The sequence below is a fragment of the Aotus nancymaae genome, unplaced genomic scaffold, assembly GCF_030222135.1.
Source record: "Aotus nancymaae isolate 86718 unplaced genomic scaffold, 86718_ANA_hifiasm-v0.15.2.pri h1tg000040l, whole genome shotgun sequence".
Lineage (NCBI taxonomy): Eukaryota > Metazoa > Chordata > Mammalia > Primates > Aotidae > Aotus > Aotus nancymaae.
The window spans coordinates 124432829-124445361 of NW_026988454.1; the positions used below are offsets into that span (position 1 = coordinate 124432829).

The 12533-nt window shown below is 53.6% G+C and overlaps 1 protein-coding gene across 2 annotated transcripts in view; it reads left to right on the forward strand.

The window, feature by feature from the left end:
* MDGA1 (MAM domain containing glycosylphosphatidylinositol anchor 1) overlaps window positions 1-9189 on the forward strand; it is a 62830-nt gene extending 53641 nt beyond the window's left edge. Inside the window, exons 15-17 of one of the 2 annotated variants that reach the window (XM_012464344.3) lie at window positions 3016-3146; window positions 3365-3473; window positions 4241-9189. In XM_012464344.3, coding sequence (XP_012319767.1) covers window positions 3016-3146; window positions 3365-3473; window positions 4241-4332 — 332 coding nt within the window. In that variant the 3' untranslated portion in view covers window positions 4333-9189. Of the gene's footprint in view, window positions 1-3015; window positions 3147-3364 lie in introns of both variants that reach the window. The other variant, XM_012464343.3, reaches the window with a different exon arrangement.
* Window positions 9190-12533: the final 3344 nt, after the last annotated feature.

Consider the following 12533-nt stretch of genomic DNA (forward strand, 5'->3'; position numbering starts at 1 on the left):
CTCAAAAAAGAAAAGAAAAGTGAGTGAGTTTAAAGAAAGATATTGGCACATGTGTTACATAACTTGGTCAAGATAGTGAGGGGGAGATTTTGGAGGCATTAGCCTGGGGGTGCTCAGCCCATTTGCCCACAGCCATGGGGACTTGGAATTCTGGGGTTATTGAGGGGTGCTGGAGGAGAAGGAGGCGACCATGACTTGGTCAAGAGTGCCCAGGCCGCATCAGTGGTCCCTCCCTGTCCTTTCCAGCTCACCTCCAGCCCCCACTGATATGAAATACCTGGCTCTGTGGAAGGGGAATCAATCTTACATGGTGCCTGTTGGCTGGCATTTCCATGGCACTTCCCACAGACAAAGCTGTACCATCTGTGACACCAGATAGACAGACCCCTTGGTGGGACACAGCCACAAAATGTTACCTGCCTGGGATGAAAGGAGTTGGCTTGGACCAAGGAGAGCCAGCAAGACACAAGGCCTGGGGACAGCTGGTGCCCAGAGCTGCCAGGCAGGGTGGGAGGGTAGGAGGGAGGAGGATAGCAAGAAGCTCCCCCTCCCCCATGGCAAAGCCAGGCAGAGGGCACCTCAAAGTTTCCAGGCATGTGGGGGCACCCTTGCCAGTAGGGAATGGAACCTTGAGAGGCTGCGCCAGCACCCAGTAGAACAGGAGGTACTCACCCTGGCTTTCACAAGGCCCAAGCCCCAATATATTCCAGGATCTTCACCAGCCCCAAAGGAATGGTCTCTCTTCTTCCACCTGGAGATATGGCCCCTGTCCCCATCCTGCTGGGATCTAGCCTCAATCCCCATACCATTTCTTCCTCCTCCACTGCCCTGCCCCAAGGACCCTGATGGGGAAGCCTGCTTTTTCACCATCCCCTTCCCTCAGCACCCCATCAGCTCCAATGTCCCCCCTGCTCAGAGGCTTCCTGATATCCCTTTACAGAGGACATCTAGGGTCCAAGACCCCCAACCTCCCTTTTGAAAAGGGTCTGCTCAGGCTAAATGGCTCATACTTATAATCCCAGCACTTTGGGTGGCCAGGAGTTCCAGACCAGCCTGGGCAACATAGCAAGACCCTATCTCTACAAAACAACTTCAAAAAGTAGCTGGGTGTGATGGTGCATGCCTGCAGTCCTAGCTACTTGGGAGGCTAAAGTGGGTGGATTACTTGAGCCCAGAAGTTTGAGGTTGCAGTGAGCCATGATTGTACCACCAAGACCCTGTCTCAAAGAAAAAAAAAAAAAAGAACTTTGCTCACTACACTCTTCCATATCTTTCTTGCCACATCTAAAGCCAAACAGAACTGTATGGCTGAGTGATGAGAATCACATGGCTCTCTGACTGTGTAAAGATGTGTCCCACCCTCACTCAGGCTGATAGACTCCAGCTCTCCAGTGTCTGGGCTTTTGCTCAGGCTGTCCCCTCTGCTTAACATGCCCTCTCTTACCACATTCCCTGGCCAAATCCTTCCCATTTCTCAAAGCCTGTCTAAAATGCCACCTCCTTCAGAAGTCTTCCTGGCTTTGAGCTGGGAGCCCTCTATCACTCCTGTGAACTCTGAGTCCTTAACCTGCAGCTCCCCAGGCCCAGACCACTCTCTGCTGTGCAGTTGGCAGTCCCTGGGATTCACATCTTCTCTTCCTATTCGTTCCTTATAGGAAGGTCTGTGTCAAATTCCTATCAGTTCCCAATAGTTAAATTCTGAATGAAGAATTTCCCATAACTGTCATCAAGGACTTTCACAGAATCTCAGAGTTGGAAAGACCTCAGGGTTCATGAAGCTCAAATCCTATCATTCATTTATTCATCCATCTATTCATTCACTTAACTAATTGAGCAACATTATATGCCAGGCACTGTTCTAGAACACTAGAACAAGACAAAGACCCCTGCCCTTGAGGAGCTTACATTCTACTCATGCTAAGCTTTATAAAGAAAATAATGCAGAAAAAAGAACAGGGCTATTTTACATGGGGTCGTCAGGGACTTCCTTGAGGGAGAGAAGAATGTTCCAGGCTGGGGGAACATCACAAACAAAGGCCCTAGGGCAGGAACTGGCCTCAGGTATTCAAAGAAAAGCAAGGAGACAAATTTGCTAGAGCCGAGTGGGAGCCAGGAAGAGTGGCAGTGAATGAGGTCAGAGAAGCTGACAGGGCCCAGATCAGGTGTGCAAGGCCAGGAGAGGACAGCGATGGGAAGCCTCAGAGGGGACTGAGCAGGGGGTAACATGATCGGAGACAGGGATCCCCTCTACAGCACCCCTGCTGGATAGTCCTCCTGTCAAGGGATAGGATGCTTCCCCAAGACAGCCCACCCTTTTGCTGGGCAGATCCAATGCATCCAGGGTCTTCCTTAGATGGAATTCAAATCTGCCTCCTGCCAGCTTTCACTTGCTGGTGTTTATTCTGTCCCATGGGGAATGCAGAGCACAGACTGTCTCCTCTGGCCCTCTCTCTCCAGGGCCTTACTGGACCCAACATACTCCTAGGATAGCAAGAAGCATCCCCTCCCCCATGGCAAAGCCAGGCAGAGGGCACATCGACTGGGTATTAAATATTTTAAATGTTTAATGAGTATTAAACCCCTTCATCTACCTCTGCAAGTCATGTACTGCCAACAGGGACACACTGTGCTCTTTGGAAATCCTGCTCTGTGCCCAGACAGAGGTCTCACTGCCCTGGAGAGAGATCTCACTCCCCTATCTAGAGGGGAAGGGTGGGCTGTGTGCGCTTGTATGTGTTTGGGAGTGGGGAGATTAGCTGATTAGCAGCGCAGGAAAGAAATGAAAGAATTCGCAAGTCATCCTGATGTACTGAAATCCTGCTGAAGTCTTCTCTTTCCCACATTGAGGGTGTCCCTGCAGGAATGGGACATTGCACCCATCTGGGTATGGGGAGGAGGTCCTGCCAACAGGGACAGGGCTGCAGGCTGTGGTGGGAAAGGAGGGCTTGGTAAGTGTGGAAAGGTGAGGGTGCCCTGATCAGAGCTCACTGCCTGCTGTCTTCACACCCACCACAGGCTCCCTCAACCTCCTGGTGCGGTCCCGGAACAAAGGGGCTCTGGACACGCACGCCTGGTCCCTCAGTGGCAATAAGGGCAATGTGTGGCAGCAGGCCCATGTGCCCATCAACCCCAGTGGGCCCTTCCAGGTGAGTCCGCAGGGCCCAGAGGACCCTGCCAGGCATCGGTGGTTGCTGTGGCCAGAAAGTGCTTCAGAAAGCCTGGTCCTTCTTCCTGGGGCTAAGGATGGAAAGAGGCAGGGTAGGGGAACTTCCAGGTAGATGAAGGGGAAAGGTGGGATGGGGGGAGCGCTCTGGTGCCCAGCAGAACCTCCTCAACCCTTTCTTCCTGCTTTCTGACACCCCAGATTATTTTTGAGGGGGTTCGAGGCTCAGGCTACCTGGGGGATATTGCCATAGATGACGTCACACTGAAGAAGGGAGAGTGTCCCCGGAAGCAGATGGATCCCAATAAAGGTGCAAGATGGGAAGGAGGCGGGGGAGCTGAATCTGGGGGCAGCTGTGTGTGTGGAGGGGTGGTTCCTGTCTGTTGGGGGAGGGTGTTTGTATTTCAACAGGGGTTCAGAATGACTGAGTGATGAGAATCACGTGGCTCTGACTGTGTAAAGATGTGCCCCACCCTCACTCAGGCTGTGGGACATATGTAAACAGTGAGAAGCCCAGCCCCCACCCTGGTGGGGAGCCTAATGACCTGTTGACAGTATCAGAGCGCCTCCTGTGCCTGTGTCTGAATACACCTATGTGTACCTCTGGCTCCAGAGTGAATGTGCACCTTTCAGGGCCAGATGTTTTCAATACTAACAGCTCCCACTTACTGAGCAATTATGTGTACCAGGCAAGGCACACAAACTTGTATATGCACATTCCACTTAATCCTCATAACAGTCCTTTGGGGTAGCACACACCGCTGGACCCATTTTACAGGTGAGGAAACTGAGGCCCACTGAGGTCAAGTAAATTATTCTGAGTCTCAGTGAACCTGAACCCCAGCAGGCTGAGCTAACCCCCACCCCACCCCACACCACCTCATGTCTGTGCTGTGAGTATGTCTGTGTGCACTGAGGCCAGTGCCCACCCTTAGGCCCTCCAAAGAGGTGGGCAGAGTAACAGCACCCTGTGGGCAGAGTAACAGCACCCTGACACTGCCGACCTGCCTGCCACTTCGTGCCCCTGCCAGAGCTGACCAGAACCCTGGCCCGTCTCCTCTTTCTCTCCTGTCGCAGTGGTGGTGATGCCGGGCAGTGGAGCCCCCTGCCAGTCCAGCCCCCAGCTGTGGGGGCCCATGGCCATCTTCCTCTTGGCGTTGCAGAGATGATGAGAGCTGCGTGGCCCCCCTACCTTGCCCCCTGGCACACCAAAGTGTCCACATTGTACCAAAGACTGACCCCCGCCAGCCGGGGTGCCCAGGGGCAGGGCCGGCCCACCATGGAGGGGGCCTGCGCTGGCTGCAAGGATGAGCAGAGAACAAGGACTGAGGCCAGGCACTGAGGCCCCAGAGACAGTTCACACGCACACACGCACACACTCATGCTCACACACACGGAGATATATTAAAGCACAAGTTTCTATCCGACCTGCCAGCACCTTCTTTACTGCAAAGACAGGGGACTTGCCTGAATGGCATCCACCAACCCAGGGACCTCGGCACAACGTATGCCTTGTCCTGGCTGCACCCGTGGTGTGCTTCCGACTTTCCCCTGTCCCCTAACTCAAGGCCGAACTCCAGCCTGGCGGCTTTGCCAGAAGGGAGCCAGAAGTGGGACAGACATGGAGCCCCTCCCTTGGTCAGTTTCTGGGACTCCTGGGATGGGAGAGGCAGGGATCAGAGGAGGACCAGGTGGGACTTTGCAAGCTCTGTGACTGTCCCATGTCCAGGGAACAACAAGGAAGTTAGGGCACCTGCTGTATGCAATTCTGTCCAGAGTGAGCGCCGGATGGTGGAGACCCTAGGTCACCCCAGATCCCCTGACCCGTTTCTGGGGCACCATATTTCCCTCCTCAGTGTGCACCCTTTGAAGGGACCCAGCACAGGGTCTTGGGCCTGGGCGGTCTGAAGACTGACACCTTCTCCATTCTGCCCCACAAGCAGTGGGACTCCTGAGAACACGGTTCCCTCCTCGCCTCAGCCCCCAGCTGGGTCTCAGAGAGGCTGGGGGAGTGGTGGTGGCCAGGCCATTTTCTGGGGTGAGACTTGACTTTGAGAAAGGCAGAAGAGAAGTCCTGCTTCTGTGATTTGGCGCCCCCATATCAGACACTGAATTTGGAAGTGGAGAGGAGCCTCCATTTCTTACCCACTTGGCATGAAAGGGTGCCCTAGATAGGAGGGTGTGTGCAGGGCAAAGCGCCACAAAGCACTGTCTAGTTGAAAGTTCCTTTCCCCACCCAGGGGCAGTGAAGGAGGAGGGACTTCCAGAGCTGGGGTTGGTGGAGGGAGTGGGCATCCATCCCCTCACTCCCTGGGAACTGTCAAAGGGCTCCCTGTCTTTGGGTCCTGGGTTAGGAGCCTGAGATTGACATGATGGGATCTAGATCTTTCCTCCTTGACATCACCCCTGAGCCCCCACCCAGCCATCCATGGGACAGAGGAGGCCCAGCCCCTTCTAGAATGAGTCTTTATGCATGTGTGTATGTGTGTGCATGTGTGTGTGTGTGTCCCCATCTGTGTCTGGGTACCACTGTGGGTACATCATTGGGCAGGAGTGTGTACAAACACAGGTCTGTTTGTGCAATTGCACATATCTGCCTGTGAGGCTGGGTTGATACACCTTTCTGTGAGTGTCCATGTACATCAGTATGTGGTCCATCTTCCTTAGTGATGTGTTTGCTTGTCGGGTGCTGGCTGAATAGACTACGTCCAGCCCTATTCTATAGTCTCGAGCTGCCTGTGATGGCCTGAAATTCCACCTTTTATCCCCTATGGATGACAAAGAGCTTACAGATGACCGATTGAATGCAAGCACCTTTGGTGAGGGGCGTCACAGGGCTCCTCTTGGAGCATTTGGTGGGGACAGCTGCAGAGAAGAGGCCTGGAACTCGGGCAGCACTGCAGCGCCAGGAGGCAGGCCAGGAACCGAGGCAAAGGCTGCCCATCTCCTCCCTCTGCCAGGCCTGTGTTATCATCATCACCAACAGCTGGTGGGTGGCCGGGCCAGGATGCAGCGGGGCCTTCTGATGCCCGATCAGCATGGCTGCCTTCCTGGCCCAGTCAAGGCCTCTGTCCGAAGTGAGTCGCTCCAGGTTCTCAGTGTACACTTCCATCGCATCTGTCGGGTATTGTTCCTTAATTGTCCCATCTGTGCAGAGTCTGTTGCCCCAACTAGACTGTGAGCTCCTCCTCCGAGCCTTCCAAGTCCTCCCTCCACCTCCGCCACCTCCCGCTCATGCCCAGCACAAGTGAGCCTGGTGTGGACACCACTCCATTGCCCAGTGGAATAGATTCTGTCATCAGCATTTCCCGGCCTTGGCTGCAGAATAGAATCACCAGAGTCCTTTAAAAAGTGTTGCTGCTTGGGTCGCACCTAGAGGTTCTGATTTAATTGGACTGGAGCGCAGTCAGACATCAGAAATGTTGAAAAGCTCCTCGGGATTGCCTGACAGTAGGAACCACTGGCCTTTCACCTACTGCGTGCTTCCTCTGTGCCTCGCTGGGGTAGGCATTGGAGCATCACAGATGAATAGCCCCAAGTGCTTCCTCTTGGGGTTCCTGAGGCACCCTGTGCCTGCTTCCCTCAGAGGACCTTCCAGTCCATCTGCCCCTCCACCCAAACCCTAGCTGCTCCACCAGGGGACTTGTCTCCCCTGTTCGCCTCAGATCCAGAGCCTGCCACAGTGAAGGTGCTCAGTGCATGTTGGCTGAGCTGAACTGCATACATGTGGCCCCGAGGTTCCTGGTCTTTATGGACGGATGGCACAAGGTGGGGGGATAGGCAGGGGGATGCTGCTGGAGGTCTCAGTGGGTGTGGACGGCCCTGCCTTGGGGGTGGCTTGACCTGGAACTGACAAAGTGTGTCTGCTGGAACGCTAAGGTCCCCATGTGTGAATGGGTGAGGCTGATCTGTATGTCTGTGTATGACAGCAGGTGGATGGGGGATGTGGGTGTCAGTGTATGTAAGCGGGCGCTGTGAGTGTCTAGGCATATGTGGTCTGTGTGTTTGCGTGTTCCTCAGTAGGAATGAGTGTCTTTGTGTATCACTAGGCGACTTGCGTGTCAGGGTTTGTGTGTGTGTGCCTGGGAGCCAGCATCTCTATATCAGTGTTGCTCATGCTGTGTGTCTTTGTGTGCCATGGTGTGTCAGTGCCTGTGTTGATGGGTGGCCCATGAGTGACCCCAGCCAGGGGAGACCAAGTTGCTGCATCCAGCACATCTCCCCAGTGGCAACCTTGCCCTCTGGGTGACTGAGGGTGACTGAGGCATTTTGTGGCCTTAAAATGGGGTGTCCAAGGTCAGCCCTCAGGGTGCTGGGGCCCTTCCATCCCTTGTCCCTTTTAGGTTGGTGAAAAGGACTCCTGGGGCCAGGTGCTGTATAGCACTTATGGAAGCCTCAGCTTGGCTGACCTGCCCTTGGGACCAGAGATGGTTTCCTAGAGTGCTTAGTGAAGCCTGAAGACCAAGCCCCCTCCTCCTGGAATGCTCTCCTTCCACCTCTGTCCTTCGGAGATGGGCCTGACACCTCTTTCTCATTCATTCTCCTTTTCCCTGTGCTCTGGGAAAGTCCCTGGCTCAGGCTGTCAGAGCAAGGATGGACTACCAAAGTTCAAACCCCTCAAGGTGCAGATGAAGAAGCTGAAGCCCGGAGTGGGGAAGGGAGTGGCACAAGGTCACACAGCCAGTTTGAGTGGAGCCAGTCTTGGGAGAGCCAGGTACTACAGCCCTGGGGGTGTCACACCGCTTGTCACTGCCCCTGAGGTCTCCTGCCAGACGGCTGCAGGGAGTTTGGCTGACAGTCCTGTCTCCAGGGTGCTGGTAGGGATGTTACAGATGTTGCTGGGATCCTGCCTTGGGACAGGTGCTATCTCTCTGCTCCAAATTCTGGCCTCTCATCCCAGGCTGCAGACCCTTCTGCCCCATGGCAGGCCTGGGTGCCACACAGAGGTGGCCACCCTCTGACCACAGTGTCTGTAGCTGCTGCCCCTCTCCCAGGCCCCCAGATAAAAGAGACTGTTTCCCCTCCTCTCCCCTATGACTTCACAAGAGCTTGGGCTGGGAATGAAGGTCAGCAGGTCCTCATGTCCTCATCCTCCTGACTTCCCTAAAGACCAGGAGGGCCTCGAGTGGGGCTTGCAGAATCCTTATGTTTTTTTTCTCGCTGGGCAGCTTGAGGGGCTGGGGAGTATTCCCAGGGTCTGGCCTCTGCTCTGGAGAGTCCCTGCAGAGCCACTGGCTGAGTTTGGGTTCTGGGTTCAGGAAGCACCTGCCTCTCTGTCAAGTCAGTGCTGTGTCTGAGACTGTGGTGTGTGATGTGTGTGTGTGTGTATGTATGTGTGTGTGTGTGTGTGTTGGGGCAGAAGGATCACTCTTTCCTGGGGATCCCTTGACCCTTATAGTTAGAAGGGACATTAGGGGGCATCCAATCTGGTGCCCCCATTGTACAGGCAAGGTCCAGAGGGATGGCATCTGCCCACCCCACCCCTCGCCCTCTTGTTGTCTGCTCTCATTTCCCAGGGACCCTCCTAGAAATGCCCTCCTTCCGAGCCCCCTCCCACCCTCCTCCCAGCCACCCACATAATCACCATCTCAGCCCGACTCTGGTGGCCCTCTAGGCCCCAGTGCTCTCCATGCATCCTTCCTGCCCCAGAGTAGCCAGTTCACCAAGGCCTTTAGCCTTTAGCCCTAGCCCAGGAGAAGGGGCAGGGAGGGAAGGGGCTGCTCCAGCCCTGAGGCCTCAAAGACTCGGGAAAAAAGCCAGAACTCATGCCCAGGCCTACATGTCTGACCACCCCAGCCCACCCCACCACCAAGGTAAAAGCACAACAGGAGACCCCTTATTAATGGGTGAAATGTACTGGGGTTGTTTTTTAGTCACGCGACCCCGTCCTCACCCCTTTGCCTTGCTGTCTGTCTCCACCCCAGCCTCTGTTCCCCCTTTGCCTCACTTTCACCTCCAAGCCCCCAGATGTAACCTCCAGTTGCGGACGCGGTTGTATCAATAAAGCTGCAGTGTTCTAGCGCTCAGCGTCAGCCGTGTGTGTTGGCTGGGCAGACTGGGCCAGGGTGGGGGCTGGGGCACTGGGGGCTCCTCTCAGCTCCCTGGGGGCAGCCTTTCTTCTCTTTGGCACCTGTCGACAGGAATCCTGCTCTGTGGCCTGGACAGTGAGGACCTGCATCCTGTTCTGCTCCCAGTGAACTTGTATCCTCATTCATTTGTTCATTCAACAAATACCAACCAAACACTGCCTTTGTGGGAGCTCCTATTCAATGGGAGACATGGACAGTAAGCGAATAGTGACACTAAGACATATGTAATTATGTGTATAATTAGGGCTGTGAAGGGAAATTGGTGCCATGAAGGAAGGTAAGAGGAGGGTTCTTATTTGGGTTGGGGCTTCAGAGAAGACTTCTCTAAGAGACATTTAGGAGAGACAGAAAGAATGATTGGGGTTAGCCTGCTGGGGCTGGGAGAGGCTTCTGAGCAGAGGGAACAGAATATGCAAAGGCCAACAGGGGCCAAAAACTTAGAAGGCTCAAGGAAGGGGAAGAATGGCAAAGGAGGAGGAATAAAGCTAATATGATGGTTGAAATGCCCTTTTCTCTTCTCAGCACCCAACCCTACCATCCCTCCTACACGCTCAGAGTTCCTTCCCTCTTAATCTCTATTCTGGCTCCACAGACCCCACCCTGTACCCTACTTGGGCTGCCTCCCTTATTTAGCACCAGCTGGCTCATCCTTGCCCCCAGAATCATGTTAGGCCAACCTTTCCCTTTACCCCAGATGTCTCAGAATTCTAGAATTTCAGAGCTAAGAGGTCCTTAAAGGTCACTTATTTCAACCATCCACTCCTATATTATAGGAGAGATGAACTTGCCAAGGTCATGGGGAGTGGCAGTGATGAGCATTTGCAAAGTGACCCCAAATCAAGGGCATGGGTGTCATGATACAGACTACATCATATCGGGCAAATGACAGGAAGGGAGGCTTTCAGGTTACTTGGTTACAATGATTCAGGCAGGAGGTTGGGTAGTTTCGCTTCCGTGTTCCAGATGGGGCAACTGAGGCTCAGGTGACAAGACCAAGGGCTTCCTCTCCCGCCTAGGTTTTATTGGCTCTCATGTTGGGTAGCCTCTTGCTGCCACACCTGGACTTTCTCTTCTAATGGAAGAGAAAGGGTCTAAGGGACTGACCACCACTGTAAGTTGGCTCCTTGAATACAGGAAGAGACACTCGGTCAAGCTCACTCAAGTACAGGAGCGTTATGGTGAGAACATACACAGTGACGGGATGAGCACTCAGAAATCCAAATAGGAGTTGGAACAAGGATGGTTTTCCTGAACAAGATGGGCATTTTGGATTCAAGGTAGCTCTAGGATCATCGTCTACAGAAATTCTTGGTGCCTCACCTGTGGTAAAGATGGCTGCAAATCCCTTGTTATCCTTCCTGTAGAGAGGCGGAGTCTAACTCCCTTCCTCTGGAATCTGGGTTGCCCTTAGTGCCTTGTTCGTGCAATAGAGTGTGACACGCTGAGTTGAAGACACCTTGGAGCTTCAGCTCAGGCCTCTCGGAATGTTCTCTCTGGGAGCCCTGAACTACCACATGGAATGTCCAGTTGCTCTGAGACCACCATGCTGGAGCGGCTCCAGCTGACCATCCCAGCTGAGTCCAGCCTTCCAGCCATCCCCACCATAGGCACCAGAAGATGTGGGAGCGCAGCTGCCCCAGACCTTCCAGACCAGCCCGTCTGCCACCTGAATACCTCTGTGGGTGTATGGAACAGAATTGCCCAGCCAAGCTCCGTCCAGATTCCTGACCCATAGTCATAGCATATAATAAAATAGTTAGGGTTTTAAGCCCCTGAGGTTGGGAGTAGTTTGTGACAACAGCAATAGATGACCACCCTGGCGTGACTCAGTCACTCCCCAGCATCTGCTGCTTTTTGTCGATGCAGTTGCTCTCCTGACTCATGGTGTCTGCTTCCTCATTTAACTTCAGCTTTCCAGGCATCGTGACCTCTCCAGCTCAACTCTCCTTCATGGCCTTCCGGTAGCAGCTGCCTGCATTCACTGACTCAGCCACTCAGGATAATGGGCTGGTTGGACAGGCCCCCATTTCAGGACCAGCCACACATACATCACTGGGCAATCTGTGGGTTGGCTGCCCTTGAGTCAGATGCCACCCTGATCCGACTAGCTGAGCTGGAGGAAGGGGTCATGGACATAAAACAAGGCTACCTGTGGGCTGCCATTTCTAGGCAGCTTGTGGGAGGACCCACTTAGGAGGGACAGGAGGCTGGCAAGCGCCGTGAACGCACCTTCTTGCATCTTCCCTCTTTCTCCCCTCCTTTAGTGACCGTTCATTGTCAAGGCATAGTAATGCAATTTATGCACCATGAAAGTCCTCCAAGTGACTCTGTCCAATATCAGGTCCCAGTGCAAACTCTACAGGAAGGTCAGGTAACTTACAGGAATCAAGTCCTGTGTTATCAGGACTTTGACATATGTATTTTTAAAGAACATAGCCAATTTATTTAGCTTATTTTTACTTATTTTTTTTGAGACAGAGTCTCACTCTGTTGCCCAGGCTGGAGTGAAGTGGTGCTATCTTGGCTCACTGCAACCTCCACCTCCTGGGTTCAAGCAATTCTCCTGCCTCAACCTCCTGGGTAGCTGGGACTACAGGCACATGCCACCATGCCCAGCTAATTTTTGTATTTTTAGTAGAGCTAGGGTTTCACTATGTTGGCCAGGCTGGTCTTGAACTCCTGACCTCAGGTGATCCACCCGCCTTGGCCTTTCAAAGTGCTGGGATTACAGGCGTGAGCCACCACACCCAACCTATTTATTTAGTTTTTAAGACAAGGTCTCACTCTGTCACCCAGGGTGGAGTGCAGTGACACAATCTCGGTTCACTGCAACCCCCTTCTCCCAGGTTCAAGTGATTCTCGTGCCTCAGCCTCCCAAGTAGCCAGGATTACAGGCATGTGCCACCATACCGAGCTGATCTTTGTATTTTTAGTAGAGATGGGTTTTTGCCATGTTGGCCAGGCTGGTCTCAAACTCCTGGCCTCAAGTGATCTGCTCACCTTGGCCTCCCAAAGTACTGAGATTACTGGTGCGAGCTACTGTGCCTGGCCAGGACTCTGATCTTTTATTTTCATTTTACAGATGAGCAAAATGAGGCTCAGAAAGGTGATGTGGTTACTCTAGCTCAGAAAATTCAGAAGAGGAAGAACCTAGAGGCAGATCTAGGTTTTTGACTTCTGGTGAGATGTGTGTTCACATCAGCCAGAGTCCCTCCTCTTCTTCCTCTCCTTGGGGATCACTCTGCTGTTCTCAGCAGCTCTTCCCCAGGGGCTGGGAGAAG